This window comes from Dama dama, chromosome 25 (genome assembly GCF_033118175.1).
Source record: "Dama dama isolate Ldn47 chromosome 25, ASM3311817v1, whole genome shotgun sequence".
Taxonomy (NCBI): Eukaryota; Metazoa; Chordata; class Mammalia; order Artiodactyla; family Cervidae; genus Dama; species Dama dama.
Genome location: NC_083705.1, coordinates 14,093,301 through 14,112,140, shown reverse-complemented (window position 1 = coordinate 14,112,140; position 18,840 = coordinate 14,093,301). Strand labels below are relative to the sequence as shown.

At 41.2% G+C, this 18,840-nt stretch overlaps 1 protein-coding gene and 1 long non-coding RNA gene across 4 annotated transcripts in view; one reads left to right on the top strand and one right to left on the bottom strand.

Annotated features, from left to right (window-relative positions):
• Positions 1–5,875, bottom strand: part of CPEB4 (cytoplasmic polyadenylation element binding protein 4) — a 69,442-nt gene extending 63,567 nt beyond the window's left edge. For all 3 annotated transcript variants that reach the window (XM_061129521.1, XM_061129522.1, XM_061129523.1), the window contains exon 1: positions 3,728–5,875. In XM_061129521.1, the coding sequence (XP_060985504.1) occupies positions 3,728–4,852 (1,125 nt within the window). In that variant the 5' untranslated portion in view covers positions 4,853–5,875. The remainder of the gene's footprint in view (positions 1–3,727) is intronic.
• A 663-nt stretch (positions 5,876–6,538) lies between these two features.
• Positions 6,539–18,589, top strand: LOC133046579 (uncharacterized). The gene is made up of 5 exons (XR_009690536.1): positions 6,539–6,792; positions 10,239–10,395; positions 17,511–17,779; positions 17,876–17,993; positions 18,254–18,589. It is a non-coding gene; the product is annotated as an uncharacterized LOC133046579 (long non-coding RNA).
• Positions 18,590–18,840: the final 251 nt, after the last annotated feature.

The following is an 18,840-nucleotide window of genomic DNA, read 5'->3' as shown; positions in this document are numbered from 1 at the left end:
TCCTCTTGAAGTAAGGGTCAAATCATGCCTTTAGTCACAAGATATGGACCTTGTTTCTTCATTTTGAAATTAAGACAATAAAACTAAACCTCATAGGGTTGAAAAATCCTATATAGGAAGTGAGATAACAAATATGAAAGCACCTAGCTCAGTGTCTGATATCTAGCATGTACTAAAACCAAAAAAATACTCATTTGAGAGCTATTATCTAAGTTTAATATTTTGAAGTTGACAAATATATTCTACTACTTTCCACTTTCAAAACTTTATAATTAGCTTTTGAACATCAGGTATCAATTATTCACTGTAAAAATTTTCTTCTTACCTACATGCTTCTGGCAGGCATTTCTTACTCCCACCCCCAACTCCTCATCTGCATCTATGTGAATAGATACTGTAGTATAACGGTTAAAAGCCTAATCTCACGTGTGAATAGTAATAATAACAATAATGTTTACTTCATGGGATTGAGTGAAATGAATTAATACATGTGAAAACAGATTATCATAAGCAGGCAATTATTAAATATACATTAGTTATCTGAAAACTGGATTTGAGGCATGTGATCTGAATTCACATAATGAGAACTTTAACTCGCTTCGGCAGCACATATACTAATACAAAGAAAATGCTAAGATATAATGCCTGTCATATCACTTATTTAGAAGATAATTCAATATTTTCAATCTTTGTTCCTGGTTCCATAAACATGGACAAAAGAGAAGATTAAGACTGGCCAAAAAAAATTAATTTAAAATGTCATAATGAATTTTAATTCACTGTATGTGGCCAAACCTGTGTTAAACAAATGTAAAAACCATTCTGATTCATTTCAAAATAAAATAAACATTGCCCAGTATTAGTTACATTTCAGGTAAATTATTTCCTTTTAATATAATAATTCCATGCTAGACTTTGAATACCAATATTATAATATAACCATGTAAATTCTATCCTGTAATTTCTGTAGTAAATTTTAAGATCTCTCTGTAACAACTAAGGAATTCTTTTTAATAGCGATTGAAATTGAACTACTAATGTCTAAAACATCTTTCCTAAAATTAATAGTTTAAGTTAATAAAGTTAAATAAGATAGCAGTGTTTAGAAAAAAGTATGGACTGCGAGTGCAGCAATTTAAATTTCACAGTAGCTTGCTTTAGGATCAAAAGGAACTTAGAAATCACCTAGGTCACCCCCCATGCCAATTTTATGAAGCAACTGAGGCCCCCAGATGCTATGACTTTGACAGGGCGAAGACCACAAACTAGGTGTCTGAGCTCCCAGTCAAAGAAATGTTCCTTCAAATATTTTCATATCAAATTTAACAAAGTAATTCATACCAACTCAAAATGGCATTTTTTTTAGCCAAAAATCTTTTCTAAAGAATAATTCTTTAAACACACACACACACACACACACACAAGTAAGCACCAAAGTACTCAGTTTACTAATTTCTTATATTTTCAAAACTCAATTAGGAATTTTTTCATAAAGAATTTTTTCAGATCACTTATATTTATTGTGACTTTCAAATCACCCTTCTCTCAGCTCCCCAACTCCCAACCTCTCTCTCTCTTCTCTTCTCTCACACACAGAAATACACACATTCTCCTAAAAATGGTGGGAATGGTATACAGAAATCAACAACTTAGTTCCTAATCCTACCATATTTGAACCAGGTATATTGACTCATCGTTTTTCCCACCCTCAGCATAACAGACAATTCTAAGGGAAGAGCTAGTTTCTAACAATATCTTTTAGTATCAATCTTAGTCTACTACATTATTATTTCATACATCAGCTAATCTCTTAAGAAATCATCTGACTGAAAAAATCTCACATGTTAAACACATCTCATCAGCCCCATAAAAATATTAATAATGTGTATATATGTATAATTTAGTCACTTTTTGAAATTAATTTCCCAAAGCAAATCTTTATCAAAAGTCAGTAAACTGAGAATGGAAAACAAACTATGCAGTCACACAAATCCATTCTGTCACTTGATTAGTAGCAAAATAAAAAAGAAAAGTATTTTCAATTGTGAGCTTAACCCAGTTAAAATGTTGAGAATGCCATCTTGGATTTTTAATTTGGAATATATGAATAATTTGCAAAAGTTACCTTTGCATTAAACTTCCCTTAAATTTATGTTCAAAGGACTATCAAAACCAACTTTTTAAAAACAGACTTCATGGAATTGCCAATGTATTAAACAGCCTTTTACCTGATCACTAGAGCATGAAAATTGCTCTCTTCAGTTTGAGTGAAAACCTTTTCTAAAAACAAAAGCCAACATCTTTTATCAACCTGGGCAAAAAAAATACTAAAAAAAAAATTTAAAAACAGGTTTCACCAAATATTTTGATACATCCTAACTATTATACCTGAATCCTTAGAGAATGGATAGTTAATTCCTGGGAATGACACAGAGTTCTCTTAGCAAATTTCCCTCCCTCTGAGCAAATTATTAATTAAAACAGATAACTCCACTTGTGCTGACATCATGTCTGGATACAGTACAACTATTTTGAAATCTGTTTTAGCCTTTGCAGAAAGATCTCTAAAATAACTTTTAAGATATAGCACAGTATGTTTTAATCCTTGCTTTTTAGCCTAGTACATCAGCTGTGTGCTTTTTGGCAAGTTATTATATCTTGCTGATGCTCGATTTTCTCATCTCTAAAATGGGGGTAATAATAGAACTTTCCTTGTGGGGTTCATTGTGAGGACTGATTCATATAAATTTCCTAAACACTTATAAATGATCATACCCCCAAAGAAAACAAATTTAGTAGGGCATCTGATGCTCAATTAACTCTGAAATTCCCTTTATATTATATCTATCAACTAGACTGACTGCTCATTAATTCAAAAACATCAAACAATGTGACTCTTGGAGAATAAGAATACACTGGTGGCAAAAAAGACAAGTAATCTTTGTCTGGACCTATTTTTAGGAATGGTTTAATTATCTACACCCCTAGTGTTAACACTGGGAAATAAACAAATGGGTGAAAAGGCATCATAAAAGAGACCAACAGTTTCATAGTATTCAAAAATAATTGGGGGTCAAGAAAATATTTACATCATTTCTCTAGCAGTCCTTACTAACACAAGGCAAGCCAGAATTTGCAAAAAAAATGTTTAATAGGAATTTCCAAATTGATGAATGCAAACTGTTCAGACTGCATGGTTCAGAGAGGTTTGGGGTTTAAAATATGACCAGAAAGAAAACTGTATTTCAGTAGTTGGTTTTCAGCGAATCACTACCTTACAGTGGTGAAAAATAAATTTGGGAGGGTATATAGTTATGCATATGGGCAGAAAATGCTAATCAGTTTCCATAATGAAATATATTTATATCTACATTATTTATTCTCACTTAAATAAGTAGGAAAAAACCTACCATGATTTTCTTGTCAGGCTAGAAAGGTACTGCAGTTAATAATCATGACATCACTAACTACCTGGTATTCACAATTATGCTAATTTATATGGTTATCTATGGAAAGATAACAATTAGAAAACTACAAAAAAAGAACAGTTGAATATTTTGTTCCAAATTACACTGCTCTCCTGCCAAAATAATGTCTGACAATGAACTCTTTTTCTAAGAAGAGCTCTGATATGAATACAGACAATTCAAACTCTCTTAGTTACATAGATATTACACCATGCCGTTTCCTTATTTCACCTTAATCTATTAATGGAACATAATCTTACCGGAAAAGGAAAAATGTTGTCAGCCCTGTTCAAGCTATCTTCCATCCAGGATTTAGGAGCAAAGGCAGAGCTGGGGCGAGCATACTTCTGGAGCTGAATATGATTGCTTGCAAAATTCTTCTTCAAAGGCGAGATGGAGTTCAGGGGCGTTATTCCTCCGTTCAGCCCTCTACGGTGATCCCGGCCTTGGGACCCTCCCCAGCCACCATATCCACCACCTCCTGGGCTCCAGGAAGAAGACGGTGTAGGAGAGGGACTCTGGTAACTGCTCCACGGAGAAGGGGGCTTGCTAAGATTATTCGCCAAATGAGGCAGCTGGTTAAAAGCAGCATTTCTATGTGTGAAAGGTGGGGGATGGGGACTGGCAGGAGACCTCCTTTGCTGCTGATGCTGGCTGTGATGATGCTGGAAATGAGGGTGATGAGGGTGGTGCTGTGAGAGAGGCCCAATTTGAGGAGAGAAGCTGCCTCCGAAGCCAGGGCTGACATGATGGGGGAAATTTTGAAACAACAGAGCACCGTTATTAGCCGAAGCAGCTGGGACCCCTCCCTGGTGAAAGAAACTTGCATCTTCATTGATGATTGTAGAGGAGGAAGGCGCTATCGCTGCTGACCAGTTACTGAAACCAGTGAGAGACGATGCGCTTGATGTCAAGGGTTGGGTCGAAGTACCTAGCCCCGTGGCTTCTTGATAATCAAACCCTGTCAACACTGGTGATTCGATTCTTATTTTCTCCTTCCCGTTGCCATTTTCTGAAGAATTGTCCCCTTGATTTTCTTCAGGTTTAGCCTTCTCAGTTTCAGGCAGTATTCCAGCTTCCTGACCTGGACTGGGTGAGAGCTGCTGCTTTTCCAAAGGGTCTTGCGGTTCCTGTTGCTGACTTTTTGCTTTTTCTGATCCCAAGATCTCATCCTGAATGTTATGGGTAGCCGGAGCAGGAAACAGCCAAGCTGACCCGGCACTGCTGCCATTGGCAGCTGTGTTATTATTTATAAAAGCAGCAGGGCTGGGGGTGGCATTTTGGTGATGGTGTGGAGGCTGCAGATGTGGATGGAATCTGACTGGAAAAGCAGATTTATTCCCAGTATTGCTTTGCACTAGCACTCCAAACCCGTAATCCCCCATTTATTATTTTTAGGCTCAGAATCTTAAGATAAAAAACAACAACCTGGTATCTCAAGCCTTTGTATCCTCTACTCCAAATGTAAGTTGCTTGTTTGAAACGTCTTATTTTAGCTAGCTCAAAGATGCAGCTTATCACCCTAAATAGTTCAGATTTGGAATTCTGGTCTCTGAAAGAAAAAAAAAAAAAAACTAAAAAAAAAAATCTTAAAACACTGACATGAATTCAACTAGGCTTATTTCTAGGAGGGAATAAAAACAAAGAGGGTAAAAATCAAGTCTTTGGTTAGTAAAATAGGCGCTTTCTTTTTCCAAAGGAAAACGTACATGAATGACAAAAACACAGCTTCTCAAGCATCTATGGATGTAGAAGAATAAGCATTGCGAGGAGTAAAAATATATATATATATAATTTAACAATCACATATGGTCTTCTTCAGCAGTTTAGATTCACTCACATAAAAATTAGAATAGGGCTAAGAGGAGAATAGGTTCTTTTCTTGGCAGCTTGGTTAAAAAAAATCAGGAATAATTTAAGAACATTATATATTATATATTTATATATATAGATTATATTAGGTTATCTGGGATAGGGGGCAAATTCCTGGTTGCGGGAGAGGAAATCAGCATTGACTAATGGAAAGATGACTGCAGGGAGGTTTCTGCTCTTCCTGGTCCTGTTTCTGCTCTTTCACGGGGTGCAGTTTTGGCCTCTGGGGCTGTTCCTGAAGCTCTGGGTGCAGATCTTGCTGCGGTCGCTGTTCCTGGGCTCCCCCTGGCCTCCTCTCCCCCATGAAATGGTTTGGAAACACACCCGTTTCTCCCTCGTGGGGGTGTCGCGATCAGGATGGATTAGGGAGACTCGACGAGGACGAGCTGGCGGCCCGGGGGTGCGGGGACCAAGGGGGCGACCTGGAAGGTCCTGCGGTTTCGGCCTCTTCCCCTCTCTGCGGCTCCGGGGTTTTTTTCCCTCATGGGACCCAGGGGCGGTTTGTTCAGTTCTCTCAGTTCGATTCTCCGCGGGGGGGAGGGGGGAGGGGGTGCGGGGGGGGGGGGAGGGAAAAAAAGAAAACCCCACTAGCTTAGTTGTTCTAAAAGAGAAGGGCCTCCCCCCTTTGCTCCCTCTCTTTTTGCCCCCAGATTTTTTAAAAAACTATAATTTAGAAGGCTTTTGTTTCTCCTCACGGTTGCTGGGCCGTCGTCGTCGCCGCTGCTTTACCCCGGTCCCGCAGTCCCCACTGTCGTAGTTGCGAACTCCGCCTGGCTCTTCTTCTTCTCTCCTTCTTCCCCCTCTTCCTCTTCTGCTGTCGCCGCCGCTGCTGCTGCCGCTGCCGCCGCCGCCGCCGCCGCCTCCCGGTGCCCGGGTCCAGCAGCCGCGGCTGAGTCCTTCTCCTCAGGACCTAGCCGAGTGAAATGACAACCAGCTGGAAAGACCTAGAGACACTTCCGGTTCGAAAAGGGAGGGGTGGGTTAGGGTAGACACCCCGCCCACCTGCCTAAAGGCCAATAAGCTGCTAGAATTCAGATAAGGCCACGCCCATAACCCGGGTGCCCTCCCAGGAAGGTCGAAAAGTTACGTCGAGAGACGCCCCTTCCGTCTGCGCCTCGCCCAGTGAGGCCTGGAGCCTGGAACTCGCTCTACTACCCGGTGGGAGCCCAGCGAGTCGCCATCTTTAGTGTGGGCAAAGGACTACTGCGCTGTTTATTTCGCTTAACCGCGCTCTGCAGGAGGAGCGTACCGGGACGCGCGGAAGAGAATGGATTGCCCTAACACTGTGGAAAAGAGCCCAGGAGTAGGAGATCGGAGTGGCTACCCATGAAACCGCGGATGAACGAGAGGACTGCCCAGAGTAAACGTGGTTCCCCAGGCATCTCGTGCTTTGGCTCGAGCTCCGCCCCAGAGGGATCTGGAAGAGGAGGCGGGTTTTACCAGCTGCTGTAAGGTGCCTAGAATTGCGTCTGTCCTTGTCCTGAAAGTGGATCTTAAACGGGACTCTCCCTTCACCTTCCATCCCCCCCACCCCCACTCCTCCTGCTTGGTTTAGGCTCCCGTCCGGTGCAGTGTTTCTGGCACAGAGATACAGCTGCTTTAGGCGTCCGTGGCCGAGCCCTCCTTATTCCCATCCGCTCTAATGGACCCTACACGCTTATTAGGGGAACATTTCCAAAACGAAGAATCTTAACCAGGATCCTCACCTGTTCTGCTCTCTCTACGACTGCCCACTACCTCCTTGAAAAAGACAAAACTTTTTATCCTGATATTCAAGGGTTTTGCACTCTGGGGGCAGTATATCTTAACATCTCATCTCCTCCAAACGCCCCACACCAAGCTCCTCCAAATATAATCTCAGTTCCTTTTTACCTTCCGTTTCCTCTCTCCTCCACCTGGTAAACTCTTACTTAGTTTTAGGAATCGGTTCAAAAGCTACCAGTTCTGTCTTCTGAAATCCCTCTTGAATGAATATCCATGGCCCAGTATATTTCTCATGCTTGTCACCCTCTATTGTAATGGTTGGTTATGTCTCCTGGACCTGTGGTCACCTGTGGGCTCTTTGAGGAGAGGACCTTGTATTGATAGATAGGAATCATCAGCGAATGGATGCTGAAAAAAAGAGTGAACAAACCAATTACAATGATATCCTTCCTGAATCCTCTTTTCAGGTCTGCCATTTGGTTTGGGGCTAATGTCTCTCAAACTTTCATCATTTAGGTTATTCATTTGCTACTCAAGGGTTCCTTGTCTTGTTCATATTTGTACATACCCACCACTATGACCACCATCAGGACCTGTATTAACAGCCCACTCTCAGCGAAGGTTCTAAAGATGTTGGGTAGTGAGTGTTTTCCTTTAGTAGAAAATGAAAAATGAAGAAATCACAGAAAATCCACAAGTGACTATGGCAAAAGTAGTGAGTAAAAAGGAGAGAGATCACAGACTTTTAAGAAAGATCTCATGAGAAGAAATGACTTCCACTTCCTTTCCCTAGCCTTTCCTCAATGGCCCCAACTTCTGCTGCCTCAGTTTATCAATCCTCCCATACTTCCCTGTAGAACACCTGTTTGGGATCTTCATCAGTTATTTATTTATTTATTTATTATTTATTTATTTATTTTCTTATGTCCTGAACATGAGTCTTTGTGACTCTGCTTTGAGTTCCTTGAGTGTTAGGGGTTGGGTCTTATTCTGCTGTTTATTCCCCATAACTGGTCATACTTTGAGACTGAGCTGATTCAATTAGGTGTCCTTTCCTCCAGCATGGTTTCCCTGACTCTCCTTTCTGTAGCATTTTGTAGATTCTTCTCATTTAGTTATTGCTGGTTGTCAGTTTTTTTTCACAGGCGGAGATTTTGTTTGATTTATCTGTGTGTTACTAGTGGCCATCAGAGGATTTGGCACAGAGTGGACTCAGAATATGTTTATTGAATGAATGAATGTTCAGTGTTCAGTAGATGGTTGAGAGTCTTTTGGGGCTGCCAATTCTTAGTGGCTGAAATGGCTGCCATGCTTGAAGGAAAGAGGATTATCTTTAGAACCAAACTGGTTATTTGAATCCCAGATCTACTGCCTAATTGTAGAGCTCTGGGCAGGAATCACCTCTACAAGCCCCTGGTTCCTTATCAATAAAATGTGAATGATAGTTCCTCTCTGGCTAGAAGGTAGTAAATTACATGAGATACAAGTGAAGTGCTGGGCTCATAGGAGGTTTTCAAAAATGTCAGTTCCTTATTGACATATTAAGCATAGAGAACTACTTCACTAGTGTCTTTTTCCCAGAAGCTGCATGCATGAGTGAATCTAGGAACAGAGGTCACTTTGTAGAAGGAGGAGGCACACCAGCACCATAGTCAGGATGCTGGTTGGTCAGCCTGATCTTTTAAAGCTAAATCAGGGTTTGGGCTGGGCTGAAGCTAAGATGATCTCTGTAGACATCAGACTTCTGGGTAGCAATTAAATTAAGAGCATGGGAGAAGGAAGAGGGAAACAATTCTCTTGAGTCAGTTGACTACTCAGAAACCCAGGACACCCAGCTCAGGGCTGCCTTCCTTGAGAACATTCTGGCTCAGAAACTGCCCCAGGTAACCATGACAACAATTCAGCAGCTCTATTTAGGATTTCCAAAGAGATCAACAGTTGCAGATGAGTGCTGGCGTGAAAACTCTGTTAGCAGAAGAGAGCCCCTCCCATGAAACATGCTCACTGGGAAGCTTTCAGGTTGCAGAGAAAGGGAGCTGTGCCTGAACATTAAGGAGCTACCAGATTATTTTTTATTAAACCTTAAAAAAACAAACTCTCCGTTCCTGTCCATTGAGAGCCGACACACTTTCCAAGATGTTGTAGGCTAGTGAGTGGACTCTGCTGGCCCAGCCCCCTCTGGGGTTTGAGGTCAACCAAACCCAAACTCAGAGCCCCCCCCTAATATTTCCTTCACCAGCCTCTTTTAAACTTGACAAGTGGTGTAAACCTCACCCCATAATCACACAAGCCTGAACTCTGCCCCATGCTAGCTAATGTCTTCCACCACTGCCCTTGAAGCAGACATGATCTTCTCCCAACAGCACACACCCAAGCTCCTCAGGGGCCTGTCTGATGACTAGCAATCAGAGCCACCACCCAAGGTTGCCTAGGTTGTGCACTGTGCAACTCCATAAGGCACCGCAGACTATGATGTGAATGCCACTCCCCTGGAGTTGCACAATGCAGTCTGCTTTGGTTCATTTCCATGAGACACCAAGGCACATTATGGAAATATGACACGTACACAAAGCCAACAGAAATGATCATATCTTACAATAATCTTACATGCTCATCACATGCAGAAATATCTAAAGCAGTTGATCTTTTTAAATTTGGTGGCCCAGTTCTGTAATGGAACTGAAGGACACAGTGTCCTTGGTGTTGTCCTGGGTGGGGAGCTATAATGAAAAGATAAGTCCAGGCAAGTATATGGTCCAGTCCCCTGAGAGATTAATACCTAGCAGTTATTTTGCCTAGAAGCATTAATAAGCATTCTAACGTAGTAGAGGAATATGTATGTTACTGAAATAAAAATATATAATAATGACATTCAAAACCAGGTCCTGTGAGGTTAGGGGAAGAGAAAAAGGTGAAATTACTTGTGGAATATCCTCTTTTCCAAGAGTAGAAGCTCACTATCAGAAGGCAACCTGGACAGAAATAGAACCAGGTCCTGAAAGCAGATTTCATTAAACTCACTTCTGATCTTCACCTCATTTCAGTATTGGAAGGTGGGTATATTTACTTGGAAAGCACCATTTTATTTTTACAGTTAATTGCTAGGTTACAATTTCTCCTTTTGTTTGTTGTTTTATAACCTGTACAAGCCCTCTGCATTTTAAATACTGTTTTCTTCCTACTTTCACATTTCAGATATTATCATTACTTTGAGGTCCATAGTTAACAGCCCACTGTGGTGGTGACTGATGAAGCCAGTTCTTCAGTGCACTGTCACTTAAGAAAAGATTTGGAAAGGTCTCGGACAGAGTCATGCTTCACCTGAAGTCACCAAATCCCGGCAAAGATTTAGGTGAGCTGAACGGAGGGTTGACCTTCCAAACTGTGACTTATATCACATGGAATGACTTGGATTCTTCTGTGGCTCCAGTCACCTGTGTGGATGGGCAGTTGACCTAGATTGCCCCTGGCTGTTTTGATTGGACACACTTCACTTCCCTGTATTAAAACCAGAGCCAGGCAGCCGAACTGCTGCCATCTCACACGCTGTGGCTAGACTAGGGGATTTTCACCTGCAATGCTGGAAAAAGAAGAGCTTTTTGGAGCTTGCAGAGAATCTGCAGAGTCCAGAGGTCAGAGATCTAGGAGTCAGAGACCAAAATTCTAGTCCCAGTATAGCCTTGAACCCACAGGCACTGGTCCAGTTTGATGATTTCCTTTCAGCCAGGATATTTACCACCAAAGGAATTTCATATTGGAACTGGTAAGCAATAAAGTTTCAAAGAAAATCATCTATTAATATATTTTTTTAAAAAGCACTAGAGATGGCCATTTTCTTTTACGTCCGAATTTCTTGATTCTGTATTCTTGGAGTGTATATATATGTATGTATATTTATATGTTGTGCCTGCCTAGTATGTCCAACTCTTTGCGACCCCACGGACTGCAGCCCGCCAGGCTCCTCTATCCATGGAATTTTCCAGGCAAGAATACTGGAGTGGGTTGCCATTTTCTCTCCAGGGGATCTTCCTGACTTAGGGATTGAACCCACATCTCTTGTGTCTCCTGCATTGGAAAGTGGATTGTTTACCACTGCACTGCCTGGGAAGGGAAGCCAGATTCATAATCATCCAACCTTAAACTATAATCAGTCCCCATAGGAGCCCATCAAATGCAAATTCTCAGGTCCTGCCCCCACAATGTTCTGATTAAGTTTTTTCATAGTATTTTCTCATAAAGTTATAAAGTACAAAAGATTTTCTCATAATAATGTAAGAGGAAAAATCCAAATGAAGAATAATTAACAAAAAGTGCCTTGCTTGCATAAAAGAAGTTTGCAAGAGTCAATAATAGGGCTGGTGAGGTAGTTTTAGGAAATCATCAGAACCAGTGTTCCTTTTATTTCATTGCTCTTCCCTCCTCGGTATTTAACTTCTGCCTGGGATCTAAGATAGTTGATCAAGCTTTTGCAATCATATCTGTGTTCCAGACCAAAGGAAAAAAGAATGACACAGTGCTCCTCTTTGAGGAAACTTTTCAAGAGACATACACGTCACTTTCATTCTCTTCTCACTGGGCAGAATTTGACATATGGCCACACCTAATGGCAAAAGAGGTTGGGAAATATAGTCTTTATTTCATGCTGTATGTATGAAGTTAAAAAGTGATATTTTATTACCAAGGAAGCAAAGGGAGGCAGAAATCAGGGGTGGGGTATGTAGGCCCAGAGAGGTTTCATGACTTGCTTTTGGTCTTAGAGCCAAGTCAATGACCTCATTCTGCAGTTGAGGAAACAGGTCCGGGGAAGGGCCTTGTCTAAAATAACTCAGTTATTTTGCCCAGGTATCTTGACTCAAAACTCCTCCCTCTTATTCAGTGGTCCTCAAATTTTGACAAGCATCAGAATCACTTGGAAAACGAGTTAAATCGGAATTTCTGATTGAATAGGTATGGGGTAAAGCCATGAATCTGCCTTTCTAACAAGTTTTCAGGTGATGCTGATGCTGTTGGTTTCTTGAAATCACTCTGAGAGCCACTGGTCCACAGGCCATCTCTATTTGAATTTAACAAGCCCCTTCCATTGAATGTGACCAACTGAACCCTTCACTTCACTTGGCTCCCCTGCCCTGCCCCACCACCCCAGCCCTGGTGCTCGTCCCATCTTCTCTAGCTTACTCAGCGGTGCCATGATTTGTTCTCTGGGTTGCCTCAGCCACACTTAGGAGTCATTCTAAGCTCCTCCTTCTACTTCTCCATCAGCTAATAATTGGTCCTGTGTTTTCTTCATTTTGCTACGTCATCATCTCCCTTTTCTCCCCACCTTCTGCTTTGGTTCAAACCTGATTATTTCTCACCAGGATTTTTCTTTTTTTTTTTTCTTTTTGCAGAAGCCAGGTTTAATACCTGGCCTTGCTCACTGGATTTTTCTAAATAGTCTACTGACCTTACTGTATTGCTTAGATACTTTCAGTAGCTTCCTGATGTATTCAATTCTGTTCTTCAAACTTCAGTGTTTTTCATCCCAGCCTTCCAGTTTTTGCCATATGGATGTAGTTCCTACATTGTCACTCCTTTAACATTTTTATAAACTGGCTTTAAAAAGCAAACAAATATACAGTCCAGGCAACTTGATTTGCCACCCAAAATCAAGAGGTAATTATCACATTTAAAACAATGAAAACAAAATAATGGTATTGAATTGCTCTTAGATCCTCTATATATACAAAGGCCATAAGTCTGAGACTTTCTTTCTCTTTGTTAAAAGGGAAGATTAATAAGGTTAGAGAGAGGTGCTAAAGACTCGCCAGCCCAACCTGGAAAGGTCTTCTTTACTTGTGAAGGACTGAAAGAGAATGGAAAAGGAACTAAATTTCTCATTGTGTGATTCAAGATTATATACTGTCTTATCTGTATACCATTGTCTCATGTATGCCAGTGGGAAGGGAGCCATTGTCTGAAAAGCACTGCCAGATTCCTGAATGTGGTACCTGATGAACCTGCATGAGATTTCAGCATCATCACCTGCAACTCTCTGAGAGCACTGTTCTAGCCATTCTGAAAAATCTGAGGTTCCATGAACTTATAATGTCAGGAATACTATTTGCTGAAAGTAACAGAATGTATGAGTAAGACTGACAATAAGAGGTGATTTTCCTTGCACATGAAGAAGTCTAGAGGTGAGCAGTTGCTGATGCTGGCTGGTCAAGTGTGACAAGGCTCTAGGCTGGAATCTCTGGATGTTCTTTCCCTTGCCTTCAGGGTCTTAAGATGTCTTCCACAGCCCCAGTCATCATACCATGACATTCAGAAGCAAGACACAGAGGGCTTCGAAGAGCTGAGCATTTCTGGTTAAGAGCTGTCCTCTGATCAGGGAGAAAAGGCCTTTCTTAAGGACCCTCCAAGCACACTTCCTATTATATCTTTATGCTCAAGATGGGGTCACATGCTTTGATCTAGACCAGACCTGGGCCAACCTTCCCTGAGACCCAAGGACCCCAAGGTAAAATAAACAAAATCAGAATTCTCCTAGCAAAGGAGTAGGAAAGTTTCTGGAGGAATCAACAAATGTATCCTATGCTCACCACACAACTTCTTAGGCAGACACCTACCAGGGAAGCTTGGACTCAAGCACCCTCACTTCCTTCCCTGAGCCCGCCTCCCTGCCCCAGCAGAGGTGGGCATCTCCTAGGCTGGCACAGACACTTGCTCACGTAACTGAACATTATGTAATAGACTAGATCACACCCACTGCAGTTGCTCTTCCAAGTCAGGAAATTCTCTCCTTTGTATCCCCTGAGCCTGGCATTATGCCCAGCACACAGTAGGCCTTTAATGAGTGCTTGTTGAATTAAGGTTTAATTAATCAATTTTCTTTCTTCTTGATATATGAGTCATAAAAAAGTTCAATGTAATGAATGTTAGGTTGACTTTAACAACAAGCCTTGGAAAATTTGGGAAATTTCCTAATAATGTACATCAAGTTTCAATTGACATAAAACTTCTAAAACGCTGATCATCTTACAGGAAATCCATCACTGTAAATCCTGGCAGGTGGTTTTTATAAACTTAGTAAACCATTTCATTCTCATGTAAAACACATTATACAGGGTAATAGCTTCATTTGGCCAAGTCATCTTAGGTGCAGTTCCATGATTGCATTAAGCTAGTCTTTATTGATATACCTTAGTGTTAAACTGCCTCTTAATGAAGCAAATTGCCTAGAAGCCATTGAATAGTGCACATACACACGTGTACACATATAGAAAGTTATCACCACCTGAAAACAACAGCAGAGGCAGTAATTATGTAATATTAACGAGCAATATCCCATAGAACTGAATGTGTCAGTTTCTAATGTAGCTGAGTTGATTCTCAGTAATGGGTTTCTTGAAATGACCTAGCCCCTACAGAAGTAACTTCAGGTTCAACAGCCCATGTAAAATATAATAAATGCATAAATAATTTAGCAAGGGAAATAGGTAGCATTATGGCTGCACTTCTGTGCTGCTGTTATTTAAAAGCCTGGCAGCTTGGTAGTTAGAAACCACTATGTCCAGGGGTGTTGTAATTCACCATTTGCTCAGAGTTGAAATGAGGCAGAGGAGAGCTCCAGGCCCCTAGCTCATTTTTTATTTAGAGGCAGTTTTTTTTCATCCATTTGGCTATTTAAGTTCCAAAAATAGAAAGAGGAAAAAGAAATAAACACGCTTCAAATTTAGAACTTTAGAGTCTAGTTGGAGTCCTCTTAGGTAGACTCTGGGATGTGTTTTTTAAGCAACATTCTACAAACTTGTAAGTGCATGGTGTGAGTTTAAAAGTTAGTTTCATTGTGTGTGTGTGTTTCGTCCATTTATGCCAGTTTATGAGGCAGTGTTTTTCAAATTTTAGTCTTTATATAAACTCAGACACATAATTTCTGCTTTATTGTTATATGATCCATCTTACTTATTACTCACCCAACATCATTTGTAAATGGACTCAATTTTTTTAGAACTTAATAAATTTAAAAGGAAAATCCTGTATCACTAACGTAAATAGAAAAATCAACACACCATGCCATAAACAGATGCTGTCATTTATTTTTTTTCCTAACACACACTAAAATAAGTACATACTTGAGTCCAAAAAATGCCTAGTAATTGAAATAAGAGTTCCTCTGTGCTGTCTAAAAACATCTTGAGAATGGTCAGTGGCACTTTTAAGGAAGCCTGGCTTACTGGTTGAGTAATAGTACTGCTAAGGAGGATACCCTGTGTCCAAGGCGTGGCCAAGACAAAGCTTGGGGCAGGGGAGGGGCTGAAACTTGAATGCGCAGGTCCCAGGGGCCATCCACCTGCACAAAGGTCCTTTCAAATCAGGCAAGATTGGTTCAGTCGACCTCTGACGTTTGTCAGCTGAATGTCCATTTTATTTGTTATTCACCCAACATCGTTTGTAAATGGCCTCAATTTTTTATCTGTATATTTTTTCATATCTCTGAGCCACAGTTTCTGTATCTGGAAAATGGAGATGAAAAATTAGTTGAGAGGACTATATGAGGTAATACATGTAAAGCTCTTAGCATGGTGCCTACCTATAGCAAAGAACCAAGAAATGTCACCTATGATGATTATTCATTTGTGATTGGGGAGATGTGGGTCATCACAAAGAACCAACCACCAATGAATTCAGTCCAGAACAAACAAATGTGCTAGGTGTGTACCATATGACAGGCTCTGTGGTAGGCCCTAGGGACATGGAGGTAATTCTTCAAGTGACAGGTGTGTATAGAGCTAATGACAGTGGCGTAGGGAAGTGCAGTGAGAGGTACTTGCCCAGGTTATCGTGGCAAGCCAGAGGATAACATGATGAAAGTCAGTGTCAGGGGGGAAAAAAGTAGAGATCCAAAAATCAGGCCTTTCCTGATAGCTTAAGGGGACATATGTTCATCATTACTAGGAGGTACCAAGTAAATTAGATTTCTACTGGGGAACAGAAAGTGCATGAAGTGCAGACATATATATGGTGATGGAGGCGTATCATTTACTTATGGGCTAAAGTGACATTAATTAATTGGTGAGTATCATTTTCAGAACCAAATGGTGGTCAAGCAACTTGTGAATGGAATTTTAATTTTCTTTCCTTTCATAGAGGTCACAGTGGTTCACAGATACTTTTAATTTGACCAGCAGAATGATTGTTGTGTTTTCTTAAATTATTATCACTACTTGGTAATGTAAAAATTAGGCAGTTTCATAAGAAAGCCCAGATTGGGTTCCTGTCTTTTAAAAAAGTGGAAGAGGTAGCCATCTGAATCCATTCGCCACATACGGCAGTTTAGGGCTGGCATTGAATAGCTGCTGCTGTTGTAAGTGGGACATTTGCTCTACAACACAACGTGGTCCCAACCTTCCCAAGGCAACAGTGCTGCCCTAAGGCTCAGGCAAGTGGGACCCCTGCCCTTGACCCCATGTAACCAAGGGATCCCTGCACTACCCCTTCTAGACCTGGAATTCCCTCCCCACATGACCCAAGCCTGCTTCCAGAGCCTGCAGAGATCTCTTCCTCAGTTATTTCTCCCAAGGGGTGGCCAAGACTAAGTTGGGAGGAGGCAAGGGACCAAAGCTTGAATGCACAGGTCCCAGGGTCCATCCACCTGTAGACAGTTCCTAGCTACGGGAGATGAAGTCAGGCCTGAGGAGAGAAGAAGAGCAGACACGCTGTGTTGAGTGGGCTTGGGGAGGCCTATGGCATGGGTACCAGTGTTCTCCATCATCTTCAGGTAAGGAACTCTGAGGAGTCTGAGAATGCTACATTTGAACTTGGCCTTCCAGGTCATTATAAAGGTATGTTTGTCAAGGAAGGAGGCTAGAAGTTATTTCAATTTGTTAGCTTGATTTCTGACTTAAGTATTGAGTTATCTGGTAAATGGACTTCCATTTAAACTTTTTCCCAGGGCCTGTAAATGTTAGCAAATATTAGAAGTGGGTCCACTGGTGGCCTTCACTTCTTTCTCCTTGCTGCCTGGCCCCCGTTACTGCCTGAGTTTGTGGTCCCCACTAGAACTGTGAGCCTCATGAGGGTGGGACGTGTACCTGATGTTGCACCTTATCCCCTCATCCCTAGCATGGTGCTCAGCTGTGGTACCCGATTCATACTGAATGAGTGACTTGTCTAACCTGAGAGGTTAGTTCAGGTGAGTCCTCTTGGAATTATCTTCTTCTGTCATAGCTGTCCACACATCACAAATTATTTAAAATTGTCTTCTTACAAACTTAATTAATTGCTAGAAGTGGTTGTGGTTGTTTCTGTGTCTCTGACATAAAATGAATGTACGTACATGATAACATAATCTGAAAGGCTTTTAAAAAAGAGTAAAAAGATGAAGAAAGTCACATCACACATCACCCCCTAACCCCACTGGTGCGGCGATTATTAACATGTTGATATATTTGTTTCCATCTTCTTTCATGTTTCTTTTCAATGTAGAGATCTTACCCAGAGATTTATGACAATAAGCTGCCATACTCCAACTATTTGAACGGCTTTCTGGCTGCTGTTTGTCACTCCCTGTGATGCACTTTAAAAGATAAATTGCGTAAGAAAACTTCTAGATTTCATGGAGAAATACTGACGTGAAGAGAATTATAAATGTTTCCCAAGAGGTGAATGACATGGTTCTACATTTGTGTGTGTGTGAGAGTTGGTGATTTACCCTACTTACCCACCGTTCATCATTTTTATCAACATATTCACTGGTAAGGGTCAATTTCACCATCTAATTTTTTACAACCCTTTGCTGTTAAGCTTGATATGAAAAATGCTGCATACACTTGGTCCCCTCTCTTTCAAAGCCAACAGCTACCATGCAGACAGGCTTGTTCTGTCAACAGTCCACAAACACTGATCAGGTGATGCCTGAGCGTCATGCGCCACTGAAATCCTGAGGCGACCTAGTGTAACAGGGATGAGGTGAGTAAATTCCATGCTGCAATAAGCATAAGTCAGTAAATAAGGGTGCCACAGGGGCATGAGCGAGAAGCTGCCATATTCAGTCTGGGCTCCAGGGAGGCTTTCCAAGAAGAGGGGATATTGGAGCGCTGTCTGGAGAGATGAGCTGGGGATTGGCAGCTGCGGAAAGGAACCGGGTGTTGGGTTGAGGCCCCTTGAGGGTGTGATGGTGCAGAGGAGAGGACCTAACTGGTACTTATGGACTCTGCACTATGTATCAGGGGCCATGCTGGATCCTCAGAAGACAGAGATGGGTAGGCTAGTGAACGAATACATGAGCAGACCTTTCGGTGACATCCTACCTGATGAGACACTTCAGAACTACATCCTGATAACTAAGCCCCAATCCAAGGCATTCTAGAAGATCCTTAATAAAAATAATTTAAAATTTCCTCTACAATTTGGGAATATCTATTAAAAAGAAAAAGTGTGCATACCACATAACCCAGAAATTCTCTTCCTTCATTTCTACTGTAGAGGAAAATCCTCTTCAAATCACTTCTTGTATAAAAAGGTGTACATTGCAGTATTTTGTGTCAAAATGAAAAACTATTGGATCAACCCAAATATTAATGCCTAGGTGAATGACTGTCAAAATGAGGCTGAATCCATCCCAGAGAAATGTATGAAAAGTTAGAAAGAGTAAGGTTGATTTATATGACATATATACAGCAAGGCTATGGAGAAAGCTGAGGAAAAGGAGTCACATACTATACATACAATATGATATCATTCACATAAAAAAAATCCACACACAAAACCATGTTTTGCATAGTTACAGAGATATGCAAATTTATATTAGTTTGTA